Here is a 27861-nt window from a genome sequence, read left to right on the forward strand (position 1 = left end):
TTGATGGGACGGAAGAGACGCGTAAACCGACGCGACTCAAGAAATGCCAAGACCGCGGGCATCGTAGAATATACACTTTGTTAGAGTACCACTTTCGCCTATCAACACCACGCTTTACCCGTCTATCAAAACTCCCGCATCTTTTTCCTCACAAAGACGAAAGCGCCTCTAGACACAAAGCCATTGAACGCTCTGCAAACCTGTCCGGGATCAGAAATCACAGAGAACGACGTCATTAAAACGGCCGTCATACGCGATACCAGCATACACCCTTCTCAACACCTAGAAAAAAAGCAAAATCCTCTATATACACACACATCTCCCACCCCCAACCTGTCTCCTCACAGAAACACGACACGTTCCGGCCCACCAACCCCCTAACCGGCCCCCAATGTCTCGCTACCTCCGCCACCTCCGCACCACCCCGATCGCCAACACCGGCAGCGTCGCACGTGACCACCTCGCCAACGAGCGCACCTTCCTCGCGTGGACCCGCACCGGGCTCGGCTTCGTAGCTCTCGGCGTAGCTCTCGCAAAGCTCGACGCCCTGGAAGCCCTATCGCCGATGCTGAAGCACGACCATGGCGACCTGAAGATCCAGGCGACGGCGTTGGTGGCATCGGGGACGGGCTGCTTGACGTATGGGACCACGCGGTACTTTGCGTCGCTGCGGCTGCTGCAGAGGGGGCTGTTTCGGCCGAATATCGCGGGGATTGCGTTGGTGGCGGTGACGAGTGCGGCGGTGGCGGGGGGTGGGATGGTGTTGGTTGTGCAGGATAAGGGGGAGGAGGTGGTGGAGAAGAAGAGGTAGTGTTTATTCGGTTTTATTTGGCGGCTATTGGGGGTGTTCCGGGTGCTTCAAAGTATATATCCTTAGATTTCTTTCTTAGAAGGGAATTTCTAAGTCGCCTCCTTCAATTTCATTTCCTATTCCCTGACGAATTCCACCGAATTTTCAGCCGTTGAAGTACAAAGGTATCTCAGATACCCAACCTACGGTCTTGGTACTCTGGCAAAGCGGCGATATAGTACGTGACATGGCATCGGGTCCCACTCGCACGCGACTCATGCAAGTCATCCATGGATGTTTGTCCCTGCCAAGAGTATGGGGTATCCCCGGCCTTCCTCAATTTCTTATCAAAAATCCAAAGCCGACGGCAAATAAACATCACATCAGAGGAGAAATATTCCCCAAGATAGGGAGTCAGAAATTCATACCCTTCCGAAAGATATAGGACTCCAATCCCCAATTCCTGGAACCAAGGGACCGCACGCGAAAGCCGATCGATCGGGATTTAGAAAACACATGGCGAATGACGATGATAGAGAAGGAACGCGTCGTCTGATACATTCATGTTAACAGCTTTCTGCGATCTCCTTGGAATTCGGCCAAGCTTCAGGTACCTTATCTCCCGATTTCAACGTGGGCTCAATGCCGCAAGTCGAGACTGGGGAGGGAATGGCTACTGTGAGTGCTCAATTGGTTTGACATTTATAGCTAAACTAACTTTTTTGGTGTCGCAGAGCTGGAACCGCCTCGTCCGCTTCATAGCAGCAGAAGACGACAAGGAATATACCGGTGAACCCATCGACTCAAAGATTGACAGTACGCTCCGCAACCTCTCAATTGATACCAATATCCCTCCTAACACCACTCAGTCGGCGCCGCCCTCACAACCTCCAACCCCATCCGCGTCTGCATCTTCACCTCAAGCACAATCCTCGACCCCTCAACCCGCCCCACCACGACCATTCTCACCATCCGCACCCTCCTCCCACCGCTCTCCCGCAATGAAATTGGTACAATCCGCTGCATCGGCCTCAACTACCGCAACCACGCCAAGGAAATGCACATGGAGCTCCCCGATTACCCAACCCTCTTCTTCAAGCCCGCTTCCTGCCTCGGCGCCCCCAACGCGCCCCTCGTGATCCCCTACCAAGCGACAGACGGGCAGGCCGACTACGAAGCCGAGCTCGCGATCGTGATTGGTAAAGACGCGAAGAACGTGCAGAAGGAAGATGCCATGGATTATGTGCTCGGTTATACGTGTTCGAACGACGTGACGGCGCGAACGCACCAGTTCCACAGCGCGCAGTGGGGGTTCGGGAAAGGCTTCGATGGGTTCGCGCCGCTGGGGCCGTGTGTGGTTGCTGCGCGGAGCATTTCGGATCCAGGGCCCATTGAGCTGCGGACGACCTTGAACGGGGAGGTGATGCAGGAGGGAAGGGTGGACGATATGATCTTTGGGATTGCGGAGATCGTGGCGTATATTAGTCAAGGGACTACGCTGGAGAAGGGGACAGTGATTATGACGGGGACGCCGCATGGGATTGGGGTTAGTAAGACGCCGCCGGTGTTTCTGAAAGATGGAGACGATTTGAGGGTGGTAATGAGCCATGGGTTGGGGAGTTTGGTGAACAGGGTGGTTTATGAGGAGAAGCCGGGGAAGGCGTAAGGGCGTGAATCAGGGTGCATGTAGTCGGCGCTCAGGTAGAAACTCATTGTCCCATAAAGCTCATCTGGTATTGCGTTATGTTGTCCAACACATACTCCCAGTGCTGCAAGTCCGCTGCTTCGAGGAGAGAGAAAGACGGGTCTGCCCATGCGGTTTGCCATGGTTGAGCGTTGTCGCCCGGTGGAAATGATGGCATGAGTGGAGGTTCGCTGCCGCAATAGTCAAAATGCGGCTGCGGAGGTGCTGGGGCATTGGTAGGCGCCGCTGGGGCAATCGTCTCCGTGCTTGCAGAGCTGAAGCCTTCGGTTGTATCGGTTGCGTGGGCGGGGACAGTCGAAGGCTGAGAGACGGCCACCGCAGATGAACTTTGCGCTGAAGTTCGGAGCTTCCTCGCGCGTTTGATACAGAGCTCGACTATCTTGACCTCCGCGAGAGCGAACTCGTTGATCCAGATGTCGTTCTTCTGCATCTCACAGTAGGCTTCAAGGTCTTCAAGGATGGCAATGGATCGGCGGGAGTGCGGCTCGCGAACGGCAATGATTCCCAATACGAGCGCACTGTTGAAGAGATGGTGAGGACCGAGACACCATTTCAGCCGATCATTGAGTCGTTGCGAGAGATACTTCAACCTCATGTCCAGATCTGCGCAAGCCGATGCAATGCAAATGTCGTGGCTGTGCCGAAAGCGGTTCGTGATGGATTGGCGAAGGAGGTATGGCCTATGTAGCGTGACTCTGGCAAAGTGATACATGCTATGTAAGTGCAGTCGATTCCAGAAGAGGAATGGAAGAAGGCCATCCTTCGAAGTATCGGGGTCATGGAGCTTGAAGTACGGAGGGAGTTTGGCTTCCCAGGTTACGATCTCTTCATTTAGGGAAAGCACCATGTCGTAGGAATCAGTAAATAAGCCGAAGCAGTGCTCTTGAATTTTCCCAACGATGATGGCGAGGTGGTGGGCCAAAGAAGTACAAACACTCAACGTTGGCTCGCTAAGAGGCGCTTCAGAGGTACTAGCTGCTTCCTCATCGGTCATGTCGTCTAACCACACATTTGACGCCTTTTTGACGAGACATTGCTGATCGAGAATGGCAAATGGACGGCCTAAAGCCAACGCAATGGTCTTGTCGAGCATGTATAAATGGCTCCAGAGTCTGCGGCGGGTCTCGGTCTCCTTTCGAGGGAGCCGCCACCGCTCTCCGTCGATATGCATGCCTTGCGCTTGCGCCATACGCTACGAAGTGAAAGCACTCAGTCAATGGCCAGAAGGGGGGAGGTCTAGCCAAACGCACCATCGCAAAGCTAGTCGTAAGCCACGACTCAGGCACTCGTCGGGAGTATATCAAATAACGCGTAACCAGCACTCCCGCTCTTACAAGATCCGTCGACTCGCCGTAGAAGGTCGGAGCAATTACGATAGCCCGTCTTGCGGCCCAGTAGAAGCGCAATGATGTGTCTTGAAGCTCTCTCTGGACTTCCTTATTCTTGGGACGTGGACAATCGAGTAACACCCCGAATGCTAGAACAATGAAGAGAAGTGCGAGCCACCGGAGGTCTATAGTAGCAAAGTCATCAAATCCAAACTTCCGTTCCCAGAAATCGTCGTACTTGCTTCTGAATGACGCCGGGCACACCGCATCTATGGTCCAGTTGAGCTCATTAAGGAAGCAATCGGTGATCCTGTCGACTGTACTCTTCTTCCGGGGCAATAGACCAAGGAGGTCCCATATCTGTGAGAAAGGGCCTCCCTCGTCGCGGAATGAGTGCGTAGAACTGGCCATCTGAGATCGAATCCCAGAAGTCAGATCAGGTGCTGGAGCTTCCATAATCTTGGCCGCTGCTTGAGGGCCAAAGTAAGACGACCCAAAAAACGATGGGGCATCTCGGCTTTTGAACAGGTCACCGACTGTGGGATCTGAGGAATCATCTGCGCCTGCAGTATGGACGGAGTCCTCAGAAGCCCCGGCAAAGTCGTGATTAGCACCAGCTGGGGCTTCATGGTTGCTTGTTTCGTCGTTTCGGGGTGTGTTTGCTAAAGCCTGGCGACTGTTTTGAGCGTCTGCAGCCGGGCTTGCATGCATCCGCTGAGCTTCCTCGATATACGCACAGCGCGAAGCGACATTTCGACGCTTGCAGTTGAAGCAGGGATGAGCACCGTCACACTAGAGTTGAAGGATACATGTTAGCTAGGTATTTATAATCTTCCACGTTCATTGCAAAGGAGAAGACTAAGATCACGTGATGCGCATTTCTGTATCCGATCAAAGTCTTTGGACCCTTGGGATACACCATTCATTCCGACGATCCACGAAACTTCAAAGCATACCTTCTGCTTACGCCTGTGACAAGGAATACATGCGACAGCATGTCGGCCTCGTTTCCGTCGCGGCGTATCGACTTTCGTGGTGTCGTTCGGCATTTGGAGGGTGGAGAGGATGCAGCATGGGGCTCAGGGAATTCCCCGATATTTGTGTGCCGTCGGCTTCAAGACTCCGTTGCGGAGAAGCGTCCTATCCCGAGACGAGGCTGGCAAAATAGATACGAGGATATGCCGACGGATCGTCCCATGGTTCGTTCTCCGATCCCTTCCTCATCTTCTCATCGGCAAATTTTCATGATCGGACAAACACCATCGTTGCCATCTGGGATGATGTGTATAACTACTGCAACGACTTTAAGGTTGGAGATGGCACGACACTACGACAAAAACTTACGAATACTCCACCTCGGCATATCGAATCCACTTCTTGTGCTTTCAAAATGGACACTGAAAAGGGCATGGACGCCAATTCCTTTACCAAGGATGCCGCCATTAGTGAGGGTGAAGCTTTAAAGGTCGATGATGGCCAGACGTATATCGATCCGGTAGCTGAGAAGCGCCTGATTCGGAAGTTGGATCTGATGCTGTCGCCGATGATGGTTCTCTTCTTCCTGGTAGCATATCTAGACCGAAGCAACATTGGTACGCCTCGCCCTTGGCTCTAACCATCAATATAATCGCTAACGGCTCAGTAGGAAATGCCGCTATTGCTGGAATGACAACCGATCTGAACCTGACCGGCAATAGGTTGAACGTTGCAGTGACTCTGTTTTATGGTATGCGACATTCCTCATTGACTACCTCCATCCTCTAACTTCAACCTAGTTACATATATTGCCTTCGAGGTACCGGCATCATTAGCGCTTAAGAAGCTACGCCCAAGTCGCCTTATCCCATTTTTCGTTATCTGCTGGAGCGCTGTTATCATTGGCGCAGCCTTCGTTAACAACTACGCTGGTCTCATTGCGACGCGTCTACTCCTAGGTTGCTTCGAGAGCGGGCTCTTCCCCTGCTTGACACTGTACCTCAGCACCTTCTACCAGCCTCTTGAGCAAGCTCGCCGTATTTCATACCTCTTCGTCGCATCAGCCCTCTCCGGGGCTTTCGGAGGCCTACTTGCATATGGTCTGACGAGTCTCCATGGCGCCAAAGGTCTCGCAGGATGGCGATGGCTCTTCTTGATCGAGGGCGTCATCTCAATGATCGTCGGCCTCATGGCTATCTTCCTTCTCCCCGACAACTTCGAGACAGCCTGGTGGCTCCGTGAAGACGAAAAGGTCATCATGCGCGCTCGAACTGGAAACGCAAGCTTGTACCAAGGCGCGTCGCTCTCCATCGAGACATTCGACAAGGAAGAAGTCAAGTACGCCTTCCAGGACCCCAAAGTTTGGTTGTCATCGTTCTGCCAGTTCTGCGCCGACACGTGCTCGTTTGGTTTCTCAACTTTCCTGCCCGTCATTATCAAGGGCTTTGGGTACTCAAGCATCCACACCCAACTGCTCACTGTGCCGGTATACATCTGGGCATCCATTGTCTATATCACCGTCTCTTTCGCATCGGACCACTTCAACCGCAGGGCTATCTTCATGGTCCCAATGGCGCTCGTTACTTCGATCGGATACGCTATGCAGCTGGGAGTCTCTATGGATAAAACGGCTGTCCTCTATTTCGCGACCTTCGTCACTGCTACTGGTATCTACTGCGTTGTTGGCTTGAACGTCACCTGGATCATCAACAGCAACGCCGGCTACTTCAAGCGCGCAACAGCTATCGGCCTGCAGCAAACCATTGGAAATAGCGCCGGTATCATGGCCGGACAGATCTATCGTCTGAAAAACGCCGATGGACGCTATGTTATCGGCCATGCAATTTCTCTCAGCACCATGACTACGGCTGCAGTGGGCTACTTCACCATGTTTCTCCTTCTGCGCGGTCTGAACCGCAAGCGCGAGAACATGTCGATTGAGGAGCGGATTAAAGAGATTGACGCAGGCAAAATGGGAGATAGACATCCTGATTTCAGGTATACGTTGTAGATAGATGTTGGGGTGAACTTCGAAAAAAGAATAGTGCTTTGTACTCGAATGCATTTATGTATTACCCCTGTAGCTAATTTACATAAAGCCTCACGTGATCAGCATACACCTCTACAACCTCTCAGCACCACGCCCAAACACTGCCGTCTCCCGAACATGATCCTCCGTTTCGAATCACTGTGTTGGTGTTTCCGCCTCTTCGCGATCCCCATCCAATCGTGCTTCCCATAGCCGCCGATTCCCCAGCCTCAAACATCTGCGGCGCAGCGGCGCTAAGGATAGAATAGCACGAAACTTGTTCTGCATACTCCCAGACCCAGTACCGAAGTTTTTCTCCCTGATAAGGAAATAGTTTCGGCCCACGCGAGCGCGTAAAAGCGCTTCTCGGGATACTGGGAACAGCTTGGCGATCCCCTGACAGCATCGAGTGAACAGGAGTTTAGTACGAGGGGTCTTGGTGCTGGGAACGATTCAGATGTCCGTGCTGCATCGCGCCTCTATTTAGAGATGTCTACGCCGCAATCCCATGTCTATTCAAACGAGCGTTGCAGCGGGTGAGTTGAAGGACATACTGGGGGTGGAGATATTCTACACGATCAAGTTTTCCATTCATTGCCTTACTTACCTTTCAAGTCCAATAAATACATTTTCATCTTCTCCATTTCTGGTCTTCAGATCTCGCTTTTGAGTAAAACATACCTCCACTCCTCTTTCGCGATGAATCGGAATCCCATCATCGAATCATCACCGCGCCCCAACACCGTCGAGTGATCCAATGCATCTCCACTCAACCTCCCTCTTTCCTCTCCTCTTCATCCTCTCTCTGGTCCACCACTCCCTCGCTGCTTTGATGTCCATCCCACGCCCCAGTTTTCCAGATCCTTGCGGTTTGAAACGGCACTCCAGTGTCGGCTTGTCTACGCCTGAGGCAGCCGCTAGACGTATTGGCCATACCACCACAAACTCTCCTGGGTGCTACATGCATCCCTTTCATGGCATACATAATCCTCTGCTCGTGAGCGGTACTCCCGCTTTAACTCACAGCTCTCGTTGTCTACGAACGGGACATAGTTGACCTCCAACCCTCTGCTCACAAGGTCCTTGACCAGTTCAAACATCTCCCGCAGAACACCATAGCCGAAGACATCTGGCGGGTAACGCATCCAGTTACTCTTATTCAAGAGCAAGTCCACCCGCTCCAGGTTTCTCAGACGGGCAAGCCCACGGCCAAGAACCCCTTGCAAGTCGACCAGGGATTCTGGCTCACCATGGCCCAGTACCAAGTGCTTCACGTTCATAGAGCTCGCTTCATTCCCCAGCCACGCCAACGCGTCGGTATCGGTGGGCAAGATGAACACCGCGTGTGCGATGACCTCCGCAGCTTCGAACGCCAGACGGCCGACGGCTTGCGGGTCTAGCCAGTACTTGTACTTGTTCAGAGACCGGGATTGGAGGTCTCACGAATGTAGATGAATATGCGGAGGCATGGTTACCAGTGGTAGGGATGGAGTACTAGCTGTGACGTAAACTGGTTCGTCGGGGTCGAAGCTCATGCGGTTCCGCAGCCGCTGAAAAACTCTCGATTCTCGGCTTCCGTGGAGTACCGTGACCACAGTTGAGCCAGAGGTTTCAGTATATTTGATCATGCTGCTGGGACGTGGAAAAACCTCGCGAAAGATCTGAAGTCGGATCTCTGGTGGTAGCCGGTTCAGCTTGACGGCGGCGCAGCGGAAAGTGAGGATGTTGATTCGGGCGCTAGTTGATTACCATGTCAGGTCAAAAGAGGAAAAGTAGGAAAAGGATGATGGGGTAGGGTATATACTATTCGTCATGGATAGTCCACATATTGGTGGACCGGCGAACTTTTTGGAACCTCTCTGATAATGCTGGACCTTGCACTCGCTTCGATGATGACCAACGCCGAAAGAATGTATTCGGCGCTCTAAAGTCAGGCAGGATTTCCGGGTGTCGGTGATAAGGCGAGATGCTCCATGTTCTGGTAGCCTTATTCTTTGATTTCAGTAAACCTTGTTTCGCATCCCGTCCTGTCTTTCCATCCAGCGCCCTCGCAAATAGCATCGCCCATGTCGGATCTTGTCCCACCATGCCAGCCGCGCGCACGAGTGTAAGTAGCTTCTCCGCTGTGATCTCTAGCCCCGCGTCGGCGAGGATGAGTGCGGCGAAGGCGAATTTCATTTCGGCGTCAGCTGCCATTTCTTCCAGACGCGCAATATTGGGCACGGACTTGTCGTAGAGGCTGGAGGATGAAGGGCGTAGAAGCAGTATCGGGGAAGGTTGAAAGGTGTGAGGGAGACATCGGAGGATGAAGGACGTAGAAAGAGTGTCGAGAGAGATCGAAAGCAGCGAGGGCGTTAGAAGTTGAGGTTCGCTTGGACGGTGACTGTGGAAACCTCTAGCGGAGAATCGAAGTGAGGAGCAAAAGCTTAGACAAGCGGCGACAGAAAATCGTTCGCGTGGAACTGATTGCGCTCCAAAGAGACACTTTAGCACTTCACCACGGCTTACATGCACACGATTCTCAAGGGCATCGTCACCTGTCTTGTTATTCCATTCCGATATCATCGATTGCAAAACCCTATTCATACCTCAACTACCTTCAAATCTTGGCCGCTCACCCTGCGGCGTAATGCGAAGCATATGCCTCCTCGTCTCGCCCTCCTTGACCTGGAAGTCCCGTAGAGCGGAACTAAATTCACCACATTAGCCAGCATTCCTGCGACAAGGCTACAGAAACCGAGTGCAAATAACTTACTGCTGCGTCACGCGATTATCATAAACCACAACTGTCCCCGGCGTCCAGTGAACGCGGATATGCCAATCTTGACCATGCTCGATGTGATTGTAGAGGAAGTCTAAAATGCTCGCACTCTCTTCCTCCTTCAGGCCCACAATCTTGCGCGTATAGAGACGATTCACGTAGAGCGAATTCGTTTTCGTTACCTATGAATCCATAAGCTCAATCCATAGGACTTTGGAATCTGAGATTTAGACACTGCTGAACTTACAGGATGCGTCCTCACAACCGGATGCACAGTCTCAATCGGCTTCCGAATATACCTCTCCTTATTCTCCGCGACCTGCGCCTGCTGGAACCCAGAATGCGTGGCCTCTAAACCATGCAACCTCGTCCTGTACGTCTCAGAAAGCGCATTATACGCCGCTGTGGTAGATAGATACAACGTATCACCCCCAGAAACCGGCGTCTCTAGTGAGAAAAAGATCGTCGTGCCCATGCCATTTCTATGCAGCACATCAGCACATTAGTAATCGCATCGGCCATAAATTGAGCACTTACATCTCATAGCTCATATCCGAATGCCACTTGATACTGCTCACATTGTTCTTGATCTCATTGTCCACAGACCCGGCCTTGAAATCGCGATACACGGGCAGTAGCTCTGGGAAATTTTTCACTTGACCCCCATGCTGATGGACATGCAGCGGACCAAAATGCGCGCCGAAAGCGCGTTGGCGTTCAGGTCCTATGTCAGCGAAGTCCTGATTACGGAAGACAACGACACCGCGCTCGGCGGCGAGGAGTGCAAGCTCATCTTTTTGCGCGTCAGTGAGAGCGCTGAGCTGGATCCCGTGGATCTCGGTGCCAGTTGCGGGAGTGATCTCATTGACGGTGATTCCAGGGGCATTTAAGAGAGCGGCTTTGGCTGGGTCGGCTCTTGATCCGGGGTCGTGGTGTTCAAATTCTTCGAGAGGTGATTGGAGGCCGGGAATGTAATTGGGGAGGTAGTCGGCGTATTTGTACTGGAGAGATTAGCGAGGGTAACTCAACCACTATATCAGAGAAGCTGTATACCGGAGCCTCATCGTAGTTAACGGAAGTCTCGATTCTGATTGGAGCAACTTTTGGGGTGGCAGTCTCGGTTTGGGTTACAGTGGTCGTCATGTTTTCGAATTCCAGATTGAGTCGTATACCTAGATCTTGAGGTGCAATGCATACACCCTTCTCTTATCCTGCCATGTTTAAATCCGGAAGCATTCTTCCTGGTGTTGGTACATTATTAACTACTATTGCGAGCTTATCTGGAGGTATTGCTCATGTCCTCGCTAACCCACCCTGTAGCCTTGTCAACACGCAACACCAGACCCTACGCGAGTAGTTGCATTCGCTTTGATTGGGCCGAAATAGGTATCTTGATTACACCATTGATCGTGATATGGCGTTTTCGCGAAACAATGGGACCAGTCGAGAGGGCGGATACATATCCCGACGTAAGTCCTTCGTCCGTCGTAAAGAGAAATGACTCGTAGTATGCAAGTTCTAAACCATGGAGACCTTCGTTATCACGTCCCGAAGCTACTAAGTCGAGCTCTAAAACTACTAAGTCGATTCGCAATTATAGCGGTGCATTGCAAAGGGATAAGAGATGGGAATGCGGTCCAGCGCTATAGCTTTATCGCCAGCTTTAAGTGCCGGACTCCCGGCATTCTGAAAAGCGCGTCAGTAGAACCGGGCTTACAGAGCTCTCAAAATGGCTGAGATTAAGGATAAGGAGGTTACAATCCAAGCAGTGCCAATTTCAGGTTCAGCTGCGGAACCTATCTCCGACGTGGACTCCTCTAAAGCGCCTATCTCAGAGCGCAATGGGAAGCAGAGAGTAGTGTGGTGGAGGAAGGCGGTGGGACTGATCTGGGACTCGGTGGAAGGTGATCCCAGAGACCGACGTTATGTACAGAAACTGGATTCATACCTGTTGTAAGTCGCTGTGAGCCGCATCGCTTATGAAAATATGTTGACCATCGCAGCTCGTACATCTGCTTTGGTTACTTCATCAAGTACCTCGACCAAACGAACTACACGAACGCATTCGTTAGCGGGATGAAAGAGGACCTGCACCTCTACGGGAACGAGCGCAACTGGCTAAATACTTACTTCAACATCGGTATCATCATCGGCACCATTCCATCCCAAATGATCCAGCTCAAGTACGTCCGCCCCTCCATATGGATTCCCGCTTGTGAAATCGTCTGGACAGCCCTAGTGATGGCTATGGCGGGTGCCAAAAATGTCAAGACCCTTTACGTGCTGCGGTTCTTCGTCGGTCTTGCCGAAGCATGCTCATTTCCCGGATATGCGGCGTTGCTGGGAGGTTGGTACGGACCAACGCAATTGACGAAGAGAGTCGCGATCTTTGAGCAGACGAGTGCGATTGCATCGATGTTCAGTGGCTACTTGCAGGCGGCGTTGTATAAGGGACTGAACGGAAGATTGGGCTTGGCGGGATGGAGGTGGCTGTTTATCTTTGATGGAATTATTTCGTTCCCGATTGCACTATGGGGCCTTTTTGCGATTCCTGATCTTCCGCATACAACGAAGGCGTTTTACTGGAGCGAGGACGTAAGTTCTAACCTCTTCGGGAGAACTTATCAGATGCTGACGGATCGCATAGGACAAAAAGTACGGCGTCGAAAGAATCGAGAAGCTGGGACGCAAAGCTCCAGAAAAGCTGACCTTGCGAGTTATCAAGGGTGTATACACCAATTGGCGACTCTGGGCATTCATATTGCCGTACCTGTAGGTTTTGTGATGATCTTCAAAGCTGCAGTAATTAACGGCCTTCCAGAATGGTAGCTCAAGCCGGTTCAGGGACGAATTACTTCAATCTCTGGCTAAAAGCCGAGAAGTATAGTGTCGTACGCATCAACACCTTGCCTACTGCTGGCAGCGCTATCAGCGTGGTCGCTGCCTTTGCATTTGGTATAGTGGCGGACCGCACCGGGCATCGATGGTCCACCATTGTTGCGATTCAGATCCTCGTTATGATTTCTAACATTCTGCTCGCCGTCTGGGACATCTCCAAGGGAGCGAAGTTCTTCGCATTCTACTTGTCATATGTTGGAGCAGCCGCTCAACCTATTGTTATTGTGAGCGTCACCCCCAGAGGCATTACTTCCCTCGCTGACTGAAGACTAGGGTTGGGGCCATGAATTGAGCGCCGGCGATCCGAATTTGAGGCAGCTTTTGGTCGCCACGGGCAATATTTTCACATACTGTTTCTCGTCCTGGCTCCCTCGTAAGCTTACCCATCCTCAATATTGGCGGTCAGGGATTAACGTATTTCCAGTGGCGCTGTTCCCGACGTATGATGCACCCAAATACCAGTATGGATACCAGATCTTGATTCTTTTCGGGGGTTTCGCGATCATTGGGACGCTGTTATTGCACTTCCTACACAGCAGAAGGCCAAAAGTGCAGGAGATTGCTTGAGAGCGAGCAGAAAATTAGGAGAGGAGGAATGTATTCATTCTTCTTTCGGACCGGTCTTGTAATCAGGGTCCTCGGGCAGCTTAACGCCCCAAAACTTAGCCATCCGTTCTCTGAAGAGCTCGTAGCAAGATCCCATCCGCAAGACTTTCATATTACCGAAATCAAAGTTAATAGACGCTCGACCATACGTGTAATATCTTTGCAAGCCGTAGTCCACGATCAAATCTGCCGCTTCTTTGATCTCATTCTCAATATCTTCAACGCGGAACTTCTGACCACGACCGGTGAGGTTGGCACTGGAACCAAGCATGATCTGGCCATCTTCATCGTTGAGTCTCCCCAGTTCGAGGAGAAAAGAACCGCCTCCGACGAACATGCCAAGCGTCTCGTTCTTGGTGCAATTTGCCAATGTCTCCGAGGTAAGCTGCCGCAGACGCGGATGGTCTGCTCGGAAAGGAGCGACAACGCCAAAAGACATGTCCAAATCGTGGGTAAGGACTCGAGTCATCTCAAATCGCTTCTCGTCGAGGATATGCAGCTCCCGATGAAGCTGGTAGGTACCAATGACACCTTGAGCATGTCCTGGCTTGCGTTTCTTTGCAGCGAAGGCTTTCTGGACAGCTTCGGTGGAGGCGGCTAGGAGTCCGTAGCCAACTTCTGTGGGCGCGATGACGACCCCACCTGCTTTGAGGACTTCGAAAGCACGAGAGGCATCATTTTTGGCATTCGGAAGACCTCCGGGCTCTGGAATTATCTTGTGGAGATGGGTTTTCTCTATAGGCATGATGGTTGGATTTCTCCTGGGGTTGATGTCGTGGATGCCTGCTGATCTCAAGGCTGGAAGAGAGGCTAAACGTGAGCCGAAATCTTCAGCTTATGGGCAACCTACGGAATGAGATCCCGGACTACGGCTAGTCCCTATAGGCCATCAGATCTACACGTGCAGGAGCGTTTTAACTCAATGCATTATACTTCGTCGCATGCGTCAGCACTAGTCCACGATGAACGCAGCTGGTGACGACTGCAGCACGTGACGGCTGCAGCACGTGACGACTGCAGCACATGAGCTCTGTATATGTGCTACTACCGTATTTTGCGTATATACGATGCTATTCGTGTAACCAGACTTCGATTTGGATGTACGATCGGTGGTTATGAAGATGATGTTGATGATATTGATGATGGATAATGGACGAAGATTGCCTACCACCTACAGGCTCTCTTTACGTCGGACGACCTAGCGCGGAAACTGAGTCGACCATGGTCAACCTCCTTTTCTGGGCTAATGCGAAACTAGCCGGAATACTGATTGGCTATGAGACTGCTATTCCCTCCTAGAGGCGTCCGGAAATTCTACCTTATACGGTAATTTTGTGGCTTGATTTTAGCGCTGGGTCACCGGACGTAGGCAGAGCCTGTAGGTCCGGACGGAATGGAGAACAGTGCAAAACCTTCCTACCGAGAGTAACATCACAAACTCCCTACTCGGATATCTTCTCCACCACTACAGATTACGCCCACGCCTATCAACACATCCCGAACTTGTTACATTTGGACCACCATGATTGAGCTGGAGCCTACTGAATCAAAGCCGAATCATGATTTACACGTAGTGCTCTGAATCACCGTGCTGAGCTGTTGCATTGGCGGATATGCTGAAATGGAACCTGGGGAGGCTTTCGGAGATGTGGCGCAGGCAATCATTTGCAGAGCGCATACCTAGCCACACCTGATATACAGCATCTCTTTACGTCCGGTGGTCACTCTCTAATATCAAGCCACAGACTTACCGTATAAGGGAGCAACTCCGGACGCCTTTAGGGGTGAATAGCAACGTTCTAGCCAATCAATCCTCAAGCTGGTTAAGTACTAGCCCAGAAAAGAGGTATACCAGGATTGACTCAGTTTAGCGCTATGTTCACCGGACGTGAAGAGATGCTGTATTGGCCCCCCGAGTTTCAGCCCCGCCTTATCTAATCCAATTTGAGCCGGATCCGCGAGCCCGTTGTCCTTTTACGCGTTGCTGCGTCTCTTTCCCATGCTTTTGGCCCCTTTCCAACACTTAACGCCCTTGCATCTTACGTTTGGGGGCTCCCAACCTTGTATTTCTAGCCCACGTGGGCTAACAATAGCTTCCAAAGCGCCCAAACCCATTGCTGTCGGAGCCTAGTGAAGCTGTGCACAATCGCGTCGCGTGTACAAATATCATCGCCTCGGCCCTCAACCACGACTCGCCTCCCCTTCACCACCCAGCACTACTCCTTTGCTACGATGCCTAACGCTCAAACCCAACACCCGCCCAGAGCCATGTCCAACCCCGTCGTCCCCTCCGCGCGATCCTACTCAGACCCAACCAGCAAAACAACGCCCCCAGCACGCACCGTCTGGCGGACCCCGAGCGACTACTCTACGCCCGGCCTCCGCTTCCGCCCCGACTCCCCCACCTCCCTCTGCTTTATGATGCACCTCTTCGTCATCGGCTTCTACCCATACGCCTTCCCAACCGCCTCCCTCATCCCGCTCGCCACCTCGGCTGTCTTCGTCTGGGTCGTCTTCCTGTGGCCCTACATACCGACGCACATCACATCTCCATACAACAAACACCTGAGCGCCGGGAATTACATAGCGGCGTCGTTTCTTCTCGGGCTCACCTATGGGCTAGGGCTGCTGCTGCCTTGGCTCCGAGGTGACGAGAAGATTGCGCGTGAGGATAGGGGGTGGCCTGCATTGCCGTGGTATAGCTTGGATGCGGTAGGCCAGGGCGCGTTTGCGGTGAGGATGTGGTGGGATATATATCAGGGATGGGGGGTTGCGAAGGAGCCGAAAGAGAAGGCTGACGAGTGATGGCTGATATACTAGGAATAGGGATTGCGGGCGGTCGAGGTGTAGGCTCTTCAACCTGAGTTCTTACCTGGAGAATTTCGTCGATTGGAAGTGTGTTCGGCTCCGGGTAGGATTTTTGAAAATCAGTTGCGATGAATTTAGGGTCCTTGGTTCTTCGATAACTCGCGCTTCGGCCCCGAAACGCTTTTGACTCATGCATATAGGCCCCGACATCATATAGGCCCCGAAATCATACGCGTTCTTTCTGCTCGTTCATCCGGCTCTTCCGCACAGTACGCAAAACTCTGCTTCACAGTAAAGACTCACAATCTAGCGGCTTTGCTGCCTGATTGCCTACCTAGCTCGTCGAGTTTACCCCGCCAAGCCTTGCCACCTCGTACATCGAGTGCACAAAGGGACACCAACACGAGATATATATATATATTCCCACGCCCGCGTCAATTCCAATTAATCTCATCCACCAATATCCAGATTCTCCTACCTCATCACACCCCCTCCCATCATCAACCACCCAACCCATCCCCAACTCCCCCACCACCACCATGCACGCCGCCCAAGTCCCCGCCTGGGGCTCTCCCCCAGTCTATGTCTCCATCCCAGAACCCCCCAGCACCCCCGACACCGTCCAGATTAAAGTCCTCGCAGCCGGCCTGCACCGCCTCGTGCGCTCCCGCGCCGCCGGCACCCACTACAGCTCCAAAACCCTGCCGCACACGCCCGGCACCGACGGCATCGGTACCCTCCTCACCACCGGCCAGCGCGTCTACTTCTCCACCTTCGCGACCGGCGGCTCCTTCGCCGACATCGTGTCCGTGCCCGCGCACGCCGTCACGCCCGTCCCCGACGCCGTCGACACGGTCCAAGCCGCCGCGATGGTCAACCCCGCGCTGAGTTCGTGGATGGCGCTGCGCGCGCGCATGGGGGGCGAGGCGCTGCCGGCGGGTTTCACGGTGCTGATCATGGGCGCGACGAGCGCGTCGGGTGGGATCGCGATCGAGGTCGCGCGGGCGCTGGGCGCGGGGAGGGTCATTGGGGTTGCGCGGAATGCGGCGAAGCTCGCGACGTTGGGGCTGGATGAGGCGATTGCGCTGCGTGATCCCGTGACCGAGACTGATTTTGGGACGCTGGGGGATGTGGATGTTGTGCTTGATTATATCTATGGCGCGCCGGCGTTGCATTTGTTTAAGAGCTTGAAGAGTGCGCGGCCGGTGCAGTATGTGCATATTGGGTCACTGGATGCGTTAGAGGTTAGTTTGCCGGGGAGTGTGTTGCGGAGTAAGAATCTGACGATAAGGGGGTCGGGACCCGGTGCGTGGTCGTTTAAGGAGATGGGGAAGGAGTTGCCGGAGTTGTTAAAGGCGATGCCGGCGATGGAGGAGCAGCCCGTGAAGGTAGTGCCGTTGAGTGAGGTTGAAAAGACTTGGGGTGAGATTGGTGGAGTTAGGGGCGAGAGTGGTGGATTTAGGATTGTTTTCGTGCCGTAGAGGATGGAGGTGGTAGAAAAGAGGGATCGCGGAGGACTTGGTCGGATCGAACCTAGAAATTAACGACGGAGACGGCGATAAAGATATGATTTTGGGCCTTCATAATGATGTTGTAGGAGTGGGGATTGGAGAGAAAGTCTCCCCCCTTGAATTGCAAGCTAGATGAAATAGTAATATATGTAAAATTGACCGTCCTCCTTCAGTCTCTAACGTGACGCCTGATCATGATGCTACTGCTTGAAAAGCTAGACCGAGGATGTAGCTTGTAATAAGAACTGCTGATTTGGCCTCAGAACATCTTGAAGACACGCGCTAGGAAGAGAAGTGAGGAGCATTGAGGAATAGACCCATGGTAACGCCTCCGAGGGTACCAGCGATAGGGATTGTGAGAAGCCAGGCGAGGAGAAGGAGACCAACTCGCTGCCAGTTGACTGCCTTCAAGGTGCCGTTGCAAAGGCCTACACCGACGGTAGCTCCCGTAATACACATCGAGGTTGAGACGGGGAGAGAGAACTGAGAGAACAGGAGGACAGTGATAGCGGCGCCCATCTCCATCGAGCAACCTCTACTTGGCGAGTGGTATGTGATTTTGTTACCCATGACTGTTCGCAAGTTGAATTAGCGAAAGCCTCAGACAATGGCGTGGAGCTCTACTCACCCTTCATGATGTTGTAACCATAGGTGATCAGGCCTAACGAGATGACCAAAGAGAGAACAGCGAGTTGCCAGATGGGTACTGGAGCCTTGGCAGCAGCGGCACTTCCAGTAGACCATGCTCCGTAGATGACCGCCCAGGGACCGACCGAGTTTCCAATGTCGTTGGCACCGTGCGCGAAAGATGCGGTGCAAGCAGTGAGGACCTGGACGAAAGAGTAGGTATGCTCCACTTCGTTGGGGTACTTCTTTGCGTGTGAGTAGACTCGCGCCATGCGATCACCCTCTGGGGTGCCAGAGTGGCCAGTCTGAGCAGCGTGAATATCATAGTGAAGACCATAGAGCGCGCCGCAAACAACGTAGGCGGGGATGCGCTTGGCGACAATCTTCATGTTGTGGAACTCGTAAAGCTCGCCAGCGCCCATAGGGTTGTCGCGGAGTGTGCGCATAGCCCAACCAAGGGGACCGCGCTTCTTCAAGAGCTTCTGGCGTAGCTTGTCGTCGCCCGCGGCCATGAGCTCTTTATATGTGGGCTGCGTCTTGTAGGCCAGTTGTTTACTCTCAGCAGCGACGGCAATCTTCTCCTGATCGACAGGTGGGGCGATGGCATCTTTGCCCTCGGATTTGGGGTCGTAGTCGCTGAGGGATGTGGGGTTAGACAGATCGTCGTCCTCCTGGATGACGGCGTAGTTGGGGACCTTGGCCTCTTGAGCATCGGCAGGGGTTTGCCGTGTAAGGAGCAGAGGGCCCATGAGGAACATGTACCACTTGACGGTGTAGTCCTTCTTGATGATCCTTGCGTAGATGAAGGGCACAAAGAAGATGGCCGACAGGACACAGACGCCAGCGCCTGTGCCCATAGTGACGGAGGCAACGTACCATCCTGGCTTTTTGTTCAATTTGAGGTTAGGAGACCCTTTGTAGACGATGGAAAGCGTGCAGATGGTACCAGCGATGAGAAACCAGAAGGGTGCGGTATAGACGGCCCATGGGACGGGGTTCTTGCGAAGGTGGACCACGATCTTGATGAGCATGAAGATGGTTGCGGCGAAGCCAGCAGAGATCACAGGAGCCATGCCTAATCCCGCGAAGATGGCACCCATTCCTTTGCCATTATTCCAGCCCTGAGATGGCGTTAGAAGTTCTATCAGGCACTGGAACTCGATAGGCATACCCATTGGACTTGGGAGGCTCCGACAGTTGCAACGCCGACACCAGCGACTGCTGAGATGAGGGAATATGTTGATGAGACGTGAGCGGAGTGTTTAGTACACCACATGACCCAGGAGGAAGCAGCTGCGAGCGCACAGGTGAACGCAAGCATTTGCACACCGGCGTCGCCCTTGAAAGCGGAGTTTGGAATGATGCCGTTCTTGATGGTATCAGCCGTTCGTGCACCTACAGTGATGGCGCCGAGCATCTCGAATACTGTGCCGAAGACCATGGCTTGTCGGTACGAGATGGATCGCGAAGAGACACTCGTAGCCCAGGCGTTTGCAACATCGTCTACGAAGTCGATCAATACACCAAGCCCGCAACCTGAGGTCCGATTTACTTACTAGCACCATTGTTGTAGGCATCGAGCATGGCAAAGAACGTGCCGATGACGAAGACATAGGTATATTTGGAGAGCACCATTGTGAAATAAAGAACGAGGTATTAATCGAGGCTGAATATTAAGCGACCTTGGATACTAGAGTAAGGGAACGATAGCGAGAGAGAGCTTTTATGTGCATGTTCGCTCGTCGGGGCCCAGCAACAGCCTGCATCGACAGTGACATTCCGCGGCGAAAGAAGTCTACATTCTTCAGATACGCTACGTACCACGTTCATACCTCGCTGAGTCTGATTCGCGATTAAGACCAAACAGCCACTCTAGAAAGCTTCTTGGACCGATCTTGGAGCTGTCTTGGAGTACTCTTGGAGCCAGCCCTTGTTTTGGTTTTTGCAATGGTCTTGGTGCTAGGCAGGCGGAACTCGCGTACCAAAAGGACAGCCAAGAAAAAGCCCGACTTGGGTTCTTGGTGCATGGCGGCGATGTTTTTTTTGGAGTAGTCTCCTTTGCGAAACAGCAAACCATTGGTATGTCGTTCGTGAATCCCGCTCTTGGCAGCGAGCAGATGAGGCTCTTGGCCAGCTTGGCTGCGGTCGCAGCGTCTTCCTATAAGAAAGCTCAATCCACCCACGTGGTTCGGAGGCATCCACGAAAATGGCCACCTCAGAGCGGAGCTAGCGAGGTCGTCGACGCTCGATAGCGGCCACGCCTAGTCAAGCTGGGAAGGTTCTATGGGCCTTCGATGTATTTTTCTGCTACCCTGCTACCTACCAAGCAAATAGAGCTGCCTCGCGCAATCACTCATAGTGCGCAAGCCTCAAGGGTCTCCCTTAAATGTACCTCCAAGTATATCTCCACTAGGTATGACGTCGTCGCCTAGGCCCACGGAATGGAGCTACGGTGGCGAGGCCTAACCTGCAGCTTGGATTCTGCCAGCTTCACTACATGTTTCTTGTCCGCGAGTGCTGCATCTTGATTTCGCTCGTAGTCCTATACAATCGCGAGTACAGGTCGGTCTTGGCGAGTGGGTGGAGTTTTGGACGGAGGTCAGCGGAGGGACCGGGAGAGGTTTAGGAACGCCGCAAGGATGAGGACACTAGATAGGATGTAGGATTATAGAGGGAAAGGATGTCGAGTTTCAGGGGGGAGGGCTTAGAGGCTTCGAACGGCAGGTGGTGAAGATAACGCGTCTTGATGGTTGACGCAGGCCTGGAATCGCAGGTTCGAGGTCTCGCAATGCGACGCGCAGGATGAGGCAATAGAGAAGGCTAGCTTGTAGATGAGTTCATTTATATGTCAGTTGATGCAGCTTGCGAGTTAATGGGTGCTGGCGAGGAAGTACGCCCGTGTGGAAGCCATGGCGTCGTCGCGGATCACGTGAACAGCAATGGTTATATTTTATTCTCATCGTTCATCACTCTTCTTCTCACTCAAATCTGTTCCATCTCCCATATCCATCCGCTTCATCGCGTTCTTCGATACCCAAGTCTAAGAGATCGATCATCCGTCGCACACTCTGCTCCACCAGATCCTGCACCGCCTTGGGCCTTGTGTAAAATGTCATCATGGGTGGAAATACGACCGCCCCTGCTCTGGTAACTTTAAGCATATTCTCAAGATGAATGCTGCTTAATGGAGTTTCCCTAGCCACAAGAACGAGCCTCGGTCGTTCTTTCAGCGTTACGCCGGCTGATTTCGTGATCAAATCATTGTCATAGCCCATCCTGATGCCGGCCAACGTCTTCATGCTGCACGGCGCGACCATCATTCCATCCGTTCGAAAGGATCCGGATGAAAGAGAAGCAGAGACATCTCGGGGAGAATACGAGTGGTGGGCCAACGATGCTAGGTAGGCGGCGGTGTTATTTGGTGCTTCCAGCTCGTATTTCAGAGTCGCCGAGCCCCAGGTGGAGAGAATCAAGTGCGATTCTACGCCCAGCTTCTTGAGATGGAGCAGAAGTGAGGTAGCGACCGGTGCCCCGGTTGCATCTATCACCGCCACCACGATGCGCTTGCGACGGGGACGTGGTGTTATAGGCGTTGAACTTCTCTCTTGGTTTGGCTGATCGCTTCTGGTTTCTTTTGTGTCAACCGAGAGTCTACAATAGTTTGCGGAGAAATGGCGACCGTTTTTTTTCCGATGGAGAGAGATATTTTGGCGAAGCAGCGTGGAGCTGTTCCAGCTTAGGGTTTGGGGAAGTATCTTCCACGTCTTTTGAACTTTCATGTTGTACATGAACCGGATTTGGTATGCAGAATGATTGAAGTCTCGCGAGAGGGATGTTGGTTTGGATATCGTGGAACGGTCGATCGCTTCAAGGCTCACATAGCCCAGGTACCCGTCTTTTTACTCCTTCTCTGGGCATGAGGCTCTCGATCTGGTGGACGCAACATGATGTCGCCAAAATCACTCCGAATATTGGCTGCGTGTTACTACCTTTCAGTCAGCAATCACTCATCTCTTAGTCACCACGTGACTTTGGCCGAACCGTCGGTTCCCCTCTCAGTCAGCGCCACCTAATGAAGGCGAGGCGAGCCAGCCACGAAAATGGCGTGCCAGTCTTGGGTATCGGCTCAATTCAAAATCAGCGACCAGGCGGGTTTGTAGTGCTGACCTATTCAGATCGTCGATTTAATATCAGGAACCTAGGCTAAGCCCGCCTACGGGTTCAGAAATATGAAGTAGCCCGTCCTTGAAACCGGTAGGCGTTTGCAAAAAAATCAAGATCGAGGAGCTCAGTTGTGAGTACGTGCAGCGCTGGGTAGGTAGTTGCTGTCCTCTAGGCTGTGTCATTTGTGTGGAAGCTATGGCCCATCGACTTGTAGCTGGCCTGCATTCTTTCTGGCCTCGTCCGAATCATGTAACTCCATCAAAAACTCGCGGCCAAGGCCATGGATTCGCTCGGCTTTACTCCCAGGATTCCTCGCATCTCGATTTCAGGGTGTTCGTTGACGCACTCCGGAAAGACGGTGACCTCGCCGAGATCAATGATGAAGTAGACCCGCATCTCGAAGTCGCTGCCATCACCAGACGAGTCTACGAACGTCGCGCAAAAACTCCGCTATTCAATAACGTCAAAGGTGCGAAGTATGGACTCTTTCGCATTCTGGGAGCATCGGGAGGGCTGTCTAACGATCCCCAATATGCCTATCGACGACTAGCCCGACACATTGGGCTCCCCCAGCTGCCAGCCTTGAAGACATCATTGACCGGATGTTATCCGCGAAAAAGACCGCACCGATACCACCTATCCATGTCAGCACCGGCCCCTGCAAAGAAAGGAAAATCTTGGGAGAGGACGTGGATCTCACGAAACTCCCCGTTCCACTGCTGAATAAGGCTGACGGGGGCGACTACATCCAAACTCTAGGTATCAACATCGTACAGCATCTAACGGAACCATGGACGAACTGGTCAATCGCACGCGCGATGATCCACGACAAGAACCGTATGGCAGGTCTCATCATGAAGCCTCAGCATATCGCTAGAATCTTCGAACAGTAGCAGAAGACGGGTAAAGATGTGCCGTATGCGATTGCGCTAGGTGCTCCGCCGATTGCAGTAATGGCAGCGAGTATGCCGCTTCCGGCGGGTGTGACTGAGGCGGAGTACGTTGGATCACTTTGTGGCTCGCCGCTTGAGTTGGTGAAATGCGAGACGAATGACATTTATGTTCCTGCAAACAGCGAGATTGTCCTCGAAGGAACAATTTCAGTGACAGATCGAGGCAAAGAGGGACTTTTCGGGGAGATGCACGGATATAGCTTCCTGGACGAAGAATTGGACCAGCCTCTCTACAAGGTCAACGCTATCACGCATCGCGAGAATGCCATTCTTCCCCTTTCTGTGCCCGGGAGAGCAACCGGACCAGACGAAACTCACACCATGATCGGCACCTTGGCCTCCGCAAAGATCAGGCAGTTGTTGCAGGACAACGGTCTCCCAGTCAAGCAAGTCTTCACCTTGCACGAATCGCAAGTCATCTAGGCCGCTATCCAAGTTGATCGTGCCGCCCTACGTGCTCTCCGTACGAACGCGGCAGAGCTTTGCAACAAGATCGGGAACCTTGTCTTCCGGAATAAGTGCGGGATGCAGTCCACCGCTTGCTCGTCGTTGGAGATGACATCAATCCCTTCAACTTCAACGATGTCATGTGGGCATTTGCGACTCGCTGCCGGCCATCGATGGATGAATTTCATTTTGCGGATGTGGATGCGTATCCGCTCGTTCCGTACATGTCGCATGGCCCTGGGACGAAGCTTACGGGCGGGAAAGTTGTTGGAAATTGCTTGCTGCCATTGGAATACGAGATGGAGCAGAACTGGGTTACATGTGATTTTGCGAACGGGTATCCGGAGGATGTCAAGGAGAAGGTTCTGGAGAGGTGGGACAGGTTTGGTCTAGAATGAAAAGGTCTAGGTGTCGTGGATCGGCTAATGGAGGTGATTTCTCCTTAATGTCATTCTTACGCAGCATCTAGCTTCGTCCTAGTAGTTCCCACGTGTGATTGGCGTACCACGATTCCTAATATCTCCATCCTATGTCATTCCTCATTTCCTTCGGCTCTTGAAATTTAAGAAGCACGGGAAAATATTTAATATATCCTCATGCGTGAAATCAATCGGGCCAATCCGATTGAGAGCCCGATTGATACCTAATTAGCTAGCAGATTGATTGGAGTGGTGAGAGAAGGGCCGGCCTACTCGGCCGGCCGATGGACGGATTGAGGATTGGACAGATTATTGGCCACGCTGCCTCCGTTAGCATCTACGTCCAAGTCTAAGTCCATGTTGTTGAAAGGTATACTGAGCTGATTGATTGACTCCAGGAGGAGGGAGTGAGGTAATCCATATATACAGCCCGTGACCTATACTAGGCCTAATTCTCTTATGTTTGGAACACTAGCTTGCCAAGGCAAGCTACTTCCAACACATGTGACAATCTTCATGGAGGTATGACTATCGAAACTTGGAACGAGCGTCCCCTTGTTACCAGCACACCTAGAGCTTTACCTTCCAGCCGCCTTCGGCCATAAGAGGCTTACCGAGGGCTTTGCTGATTCTCAAAAGGTGTTGATCGCAGAATCTACCTGCTACGAGAGATATGCCGATAGGCATCCCAGGGGCTCCGGTAAATGCGGGCATGTTAATAACAGGCACATGAAATCCCTGCACTAAGTTAGCGAGAACAAATGAATAATAAGTGGTGAAGCACTTGCGGTCCAGAGAGTATTGAAAATCGGGCTGCCCATATCGTCAAGCCCTTCCGGAGCCTCGTCAATGGCGCTAGGTGTAATAATGGCCGAGTAATTTGCGGCTATCGTGTCCACGAAGGCCCGCATGCTAGCTAATTTGTCGAGAGCTTGGATTCTTTATGCGTGGGTGAAGTTGTTGTGGTTTTCGACAAGACGACGAATTTGTGGACCTATCTTTGTCTTGTCCACACGATATTCCCTAAGAAACGCTGGTCCAGCCTCACCACTAGTAGTCAATTTCAGCGTCCGCTTCAGTGCTTCGCCATCGCCATCACCGATTTCCGTTGGGAAGGAGATCTCTTCGACTCTTACGCCGCTCTTTTGAAGAATGGTGACAGCGTTTTTTAAAGCAGCCACTGTGCCAGGTCCTGCCTGTTGCCACATTGGAGTCTTGATCAAAGCAACTGAGGCGTCTTTCAGCATAACGTCTCTAGGAGGCTCATCGTCATTGATTGCAAAGACATCTGCTACTAGCTGAAGATCTTCGATACTGCGGGCAAAGAAGCCGATCGTATCAAAGGTGGCGGAGAAGGTCTTTGTGCCTTCAGTTGAGACCGCATTGTAGGTAGGTTTCAAGGCGAAGATTCCAGTGTAAGATGCTGGGCGAATAACACTACCACCAGTCTGCACTCCAAGACTGAGCGGTACTTGCAGATCGGCTACTGCTGCAGCTGACCCGCAAGAGGAGCCGCCCGGGGTGCGATTCGGATCATGAGGGTTCGTGGTATTGGGTCCCGAGTTAGCTACGGTGAATTCTGTCGTGGTTGTTTTGCCTACGGACGGCATTAGATATTATTGGCAGAGCACGCGGGGCAACGAACCGAAGATAAGAGCTCCAGCAGCTCGTAAGATGCCGACAGCTGATGAATCAAAGCCTGGCTGATGTCCTTGGTACAGTTGAGACCCAAATTGAGTCGGCATATCTAGGATGCATAAGTAATGTTACTTGAAACTAAACTTCCGCCTGATACCTTTGGTATTCATCACATCTTTGATGCCTACTGCCACTCCGTGCAAAGGCCCTCTCTGATCATGGGGAATCTGGTTAAGAGCTCGAGCTTGGTTCAGGACAAACTCCGGATCTAAGTTAATGTCAGCGTAGATCCGCCTCAACTGCAGGTTGATGAGAAGAGCCAAGCTTACCGAGATACGCCCACGCCTTCACCGTGCTGTCCCTCTCCTTAATGCGGCCCAAGAGAGACCGAACGTATTCCTCGGTAGTAATGGTGTTATTCTTAACCAATTCATGCACCTGGGTAGCGGTTAAAGCATACAGTGTCCTTAATCCCGGCATAGTCGATAATAATCGGTTATAAGCCGTCGAGTAAGGCTAGTAAGGAAGTAGGTTAAAACGAATAAGATATCCTAGAAGGAAAGCAAAGGCCTTATATATCTAGCTTAATATTCCGAGAAATATAATAGCAGTAGGGACTATACACTAGGGCAAGGGAGTAGATCTAGGTAGTAAAAGGAAAAAGGCGCTAGTAAGGTAGAAGGCGCCACCGGCTCGTGCACGTAATAGGCTTATATATATATTACTAAAAATCACGTATAATATATAATAAAGCTTTTTAATATAATATAACTTTTTATATAAGCCTATAAGCTTAAAGTTAAGGTAACTAAACCCGCTCTTTTACTCTATTATAACCTTATAGTTATTAAGTACCTTAAAGCGTTTTTATACACGTATAGCTCGGCCTAAAAGCTCCGGTATATTATTATCCTTTTTATTATCTATTACTATAAAATCTCGCTTTTTTAATACTATAGATATAGCTATAAGTAGCTTTTTTACTTAGCTTTTTCCTAGCAGCTGCCTTTCTACCTATTTTATAGCCCTGGCTGCCTTATTAGCTAATTTTTTTACCTTTTTTATATTATATAACGTATTCCACCACCGAGCCGGCTAAACCACCGAGCCGGCTACTTTTCCTTAGCACAACCAACACTATATGCGCGCAGTTAATTTATTCGTAACTAGCTATAGAACTTATATACAACACACTTAAATTAGATTTAAAAGAAGCTTTTTAATCCTTTTTATATATACACGTATTATACCTAGCCTCTCTATAGTTTCTATAGCGCTGTTAAGCTAGTAGAGCCCTATTTACACTATTTCTACTACCTACCTTTTTCCGTGGATTAGATGCTCCAGACACTTTAGCAGCTATATATAACGCTGCTGTACTATACTCTATTATACCGCCAGTCTGGATTCGCTTTCTTTTACAACCTTTACGCTTGGTTATCTCTGCTAGTTGCTCTTTAAGCTTTTTAACCCGGGCTTTAATAAGTATATTTTCGTATAGTATTTCTTTAGCTCCTTTAATAAGCTTTAAAAAGCCTTTTTAGGCGGTTATTAGTAACCGTATAAAGGAATTGCTTACTAGCCTTAACTATAATCTAAATTCGTATATATTGCTTAGGGTTTTTAATTACTATAGTGTTTCTAGTAAAGGTGCTAGTAGTAGGGTCCGTAACCGTATATTAAGGCGATTAAGAACTACCTGCGCGTTAATAGGAACTAATCTAGAGGCCTTAAAGGCCTTCTTATAGTTCTTATACGTAAATATATTAAAAAACGCGTTTTTAAAGGCTAGTAGAAAGCCTTTTTTATTGATATAGTAGACGCGTTAGCGTGCTAAGTCTTATATGCGTTAAAAGTACTTTAGCTTTAATAGCGAGAAGTATACTATATTAAGTAGCTAAAGTATATACAATAAATACGCAGGTATATAGAGGGTAAAAATTTGTTATTTAATATAATAATCCTTAAAATCTTAGTTAAGGTGGCTTTTATAGCCGTCTAAAATTAGCAACCTATATAACCCTACCTAACGCGCCTTTATATACGTGTTAAAGTGCTTTAACTACTTAAAACCAAGCTTATTATTAGTCCAGCCGTTCTTAGAGATAGAAAGCTTCTAATTATATAGTATTTCTGCTTTCTTATACTATACAGAGATATAAACGCGTTTTTTATAGATAATAAATAGTAGGGTTATATATC

The 27861-nt window shown here is 51.2% G+C and overlaps 15 protein-coding genes across 15 annotated transcripts; 7 read left to right on the forward strand and 8 right to left on the reverse strand.

Annotated features, from left to right (window-relative positions):
* Window positions 1–163: 163 nt before the first annotated feature.
* BDZ99DRAFT_412457 (uncharacterized protein) lies at window positions 164–754 on the forward strand (the record flags this gene model as incomplete). The annotated part of the gene is made up of 1 exon (XM_033716655.1): window positions 164–754. A coding segment is annotated over exon 1 (363 nt), but the record flags the coding sequence as incomplete, so codon positions are not given.
* Window positions 755–1566: 812 nt separating this feature from the next.
* Window positions 1567–2476, forward strand: BDZ99DRAFT_460808 (Fumarylacetoacetase, C-terminal-like protein). The gene has a single exon (XM_033719467.1). It carries the CDS (start codon window positions 1848–1850, stop codon window positions 2454–2456), a length of 609 nt encoding a protein of 202 aa, XP_033580596.1. The 5' UTR covers window positions 1567–1847; the 3' UTR covers window positions 2457–2476.
* A 23-nt stretch (window positions 2477–2499) lies between these two features.
* Window positions 2500–4575, reverse strand: BDZ99DRAFT_557553 (fungal-specific transcription factor domain-containing protein; the record flags this gene model as incomplete). Its single annotated transcript, XM_033727206.1, has 3 exons — window positions 2500–3687; window positions 3746–4386; window positions 4557–4575. 3 exons carry the CDS (start codon window positions 4573–4575, stop codon window positions 2500–2502), a joined length of 1848 nt encoding a protein of 615 aa, XP_033580597.1.
* An 816-nt stretch (window positions 4576–5391) lies between these two features.
* Window positions 5392–6916, forward strand: BDZ99DRAFT_460809 (major facilitator superfamily transporter). Its single transcript, XM_033719468.1, has 3 exons — window positions 5392–5415; window positions 5469–5549; window positions 5599–6916. Exons 2-3 carry the CDS (start codon window positions 5489–5491, stop codon window positions 6807–6809), a joined length of 1272 nt encoding a protein of 423 aa, XP_033580598.1. The 5' UTR covers window positions 5392–5415; window positions 5469–5488; the 3' UTR covers window positions 6810–6916.
* A 421-nt stretch (window positions 6917–7337) lies between these two features.
* BDZ99DRAFT_568776 (uncharacterized protein) lies at window positions 7338–9023 on the reverse strand (the record flags this gene model as incomplete). The annotated part of the gene is made up of 3 exons (XM_033727817.1): window positions 7338–8265; window positions 8323–8564; window positions 8632–9023. 3 exons carry the CDS (start codon window positions 9021–9023, stop codon window positions 7745–7747), a joined length of 1155 nt encoding a protein of 384 aa, XP_033580599.1. The 3' UTR covers window positions 7338–7744.
* Window positions 9024–9416: 393 nt separating this feature from the next.
* BDZ99DRAFT_517882 (TauD-domain-containing protein) lies at window positions 9417–10731 on the reverse strand (the record flags this gene model as incomplete). Its single annotated transcript, XM_033725232.1, has 5 exons — window positions 9417–9516; window positions 9583–9770; window positions 9836–10070; window positions 10126–10589; window positions 10642–10731. The coding sequence occupies 5 exons, from the start codon at window positions 10729–10731 to the stop codon at window positions 9417–9419; spliced, it is 1077 nt and encodes a 358-aa protein (XP_033580600.1).
* A 586-nt stretch (window positions 10732–11317) lies between these two features.
* Window positions 11318–13053, forward strand: BDZ99DRAFT_517883 (MFS general substrate transporter; the record flags this gene model as incomplete). The annotated part of the gene is made up of 6 exons (XM_033725233.1): window positions 11318–11541; window positions 11592–12183; window positions 12236–12360; window positions 12410–12710; window positions 12760–12859; window positions 12911–13053. The coding sequence occupies 6 exons, from the start codon at window positions 11318–11320 to the stop codon at window positions 13051–13053; spliced, it is 1485 nt and encodes a 494-aa protein (XP_033580601.1).
* Window positions 12976–13952, reverse strand: BDZ99DRAFT_460811 (uncharacterized protein). The gene has a single exon (XM_033719469.1). It carries the CDS (start codon window positions 13835–13837, stop codon window positions 13088–13090), a length of 750 nt encoding a protein of 249 aa, XP_033580602.1. The 5' UTR covers window positions 13838–13952; the 3' UTR covers window positions 12976–13087.
* Window positions 13953–15119: 1167 nt separating this feature from the next.
* Window positions 15120–16359, forward strand: BDZ99DRAFT_460813 (uncharacterized protein). Its single transcript, XM_033719470.1, has one exon. It carries the CDS (start codon window positions 15325–15327, stop codon window positions 15895–15897), a length of 573 nt encoding a protein of 190 aa, XP_033580603.1. The 5' UTR covers window positions 15120–15324; the 3' UTR covers window positions 15898–16359.
* A 39-nt stretch (window positions 16360–16398) lies between these two features.
* Window positions 16399–17582, forward strand: BDZ99DRAFT_568781 (GroES-like protein). Its single transcript, XM_033727818.1, has one exon. The coding sequence runs from the start codon at window positions 16440–16442 to the stop codon at window positions 17379–17381; it is 942 nt and encodes a 313-aa protein (XP_033580604.1). The 5' UTR covers window positions 16399–16439; the 3' UTR covers window positions 17382–17582.
* Window positions 17583–17693: 111 nt separating this feature from the next.
* On the reverse strand, window positions 17694–19673 carry BDZ99DRAFT_381265 (phosphate transporter; the record flags this gene model as incomplete). The annotated part of the gene is made up of 4 exons (XM_033715230.1): window positions 17694–17983; window positions 18040–19159; window positions 19210–19541; window positions 19595–19673. The coding sequence occupies 4 exons, from the start codon at window positions 19671–19673 to the stop codon at window positions 17694–17696; spliced, it is 1821 nt and encodes a 606-aa protein (XP_033580605.1).
* A 1355-nt stretch (window positions 19674–21028) lies between these two features.
* On the reverse strand, window positions 21029–21619 carry BDZ99DRAFT_353693 (Phenylacrylic acid decarboxylase; the record flags this gene model as incomplete). Its single annotated transcript, XM_033714566.1, has 1 exon — window positions 21029–21619. A coding segment is annotated over one exon (591 nt), but the record flags the coding sequence as incomplete, so codon positions are not given.
* Window positions 21620–22397: 778 nt separating this feature from the next.
* BDZ99DRAFT_507492 (UbiD-domain-containing protein) lies at window positions 22398–24327 on the forward strand (the record flags this gene model as incomplete). The annotated part of the gene is made up of 5 exons (XM_033724252.1): window positions 22398–22451; window positions 22509–22671; window positions 22776–23048; window positions 23112–23528; window positions 23687–24327. 5 exons carry the CDS (start codon window positions 22398–22400, stop codon window positions 23998–24000), a joined length of 1221 nt encoding a protein of 406 aa, XP_033580607.1. The 3' UTR covers window positions 24001–24327.
* Window positions 24328–24428: 101 nt separating this feature from the next.
* Window positions 24429–26139, reverse strand: BDZ99DRAFT_507493 (amidase signature enzyme; the record flags this gene model as incomplete). The annotated part of the gene is made up of 6 exons (XM_033724253.1): window positions 24429–24759; window positions 24810–24952; window positions 25016–25618; window positions 25667–25768; window positions 25817–25927; window positions 25989–26139. The coding sequence occupies 6 exons, from the start codon at window positions 26137–26139 to the stop codon at window positions 24592–24594; spliced, it is 1278 nt and encodes a 425-aa protein (XP_033580608.1). The 3' UTR covers window positions 24429–24591.
* Window positions 26140–27322: 1183 nt separating this feature from the next.
* On the reverse strand, window positions 27323–27484 carry BDZ99DRAFT_352233 (uncharacterized protein; the record flags this gene model as incomplete). The annotated part of the gene is made up of 1 exon (XM_033714532.1): window positions 27323–27484. A coding segment is annotated over one exon (162 nt), but the record flags the coding sequence as incomplete, so codon positions are not given.
* Between the last annotated feature and the right edge of the window lie 377 nt (window positions 27485–27861).

The sequence above is a fragment of the Mytilinidion resinicola genome (genome assembly GCF_010093595.1).
Source record: "Mytilinidion resinicola strain CBS 304.34 unplaced genomic scaffold BDZ99scaffold_5, whole genome shotgun sequence".
NCBI lineage: Eukaryota > Fungi > Ascomycota > Dothideomycetes > Mytilinidiales > Mytilinidiaceae > Mytilinidion > Mytilinidion resinicola.

Excerpts from the sequence above, each read along its gene's own strand:
- BDZ99DRAFT_460808 (XM_033719467.1), top strand. The coding sequence starts at position 1,848 with ATGCACATGGAGCTCCCCGATTACCCAACCCTCTTCTTCAAGCCCGCT.
- BDZ99DRAFT_460811 (XM_033719469.1), bottom strand. The coding sequence starts at position 13,837 with ATGCCTATAGAGAAAACCCATCTCCACAAGATAATTCCAGAGCCCGGA.
- BDZ99DRAFT_568781 (XM_033727818.1), top strand. The coding sequence starts at position 16,440 with ATGCACGCCGCCCAAGTCCCCGCCTGGGGCTCTCCCCCAGTCTATGTC.
- BDZ99DRAFT_460809 (XM_033719468.1), top strand. The coding sequence starts at position 5,489 with ATGACAACCGATCTGAACCTGACCGGCAATAGGTTGAACGTTGCAGTG. Across the intron at positions 5,550-5,598 it reads TGCAGTGACTCTGTTTTATG|TTACATATATTGCCTTCGAG; the intron begins GTATGCGACATT and ends ACTTCAACCTAG.
- BDZ99DRAFT_460813 (XM_033719470.1), top strand. The coding sequence starts at position 15,325 with ATGCCTAACGCTCAAACCCAACACCCGCCCAGAGCCATGTCCAACCCC.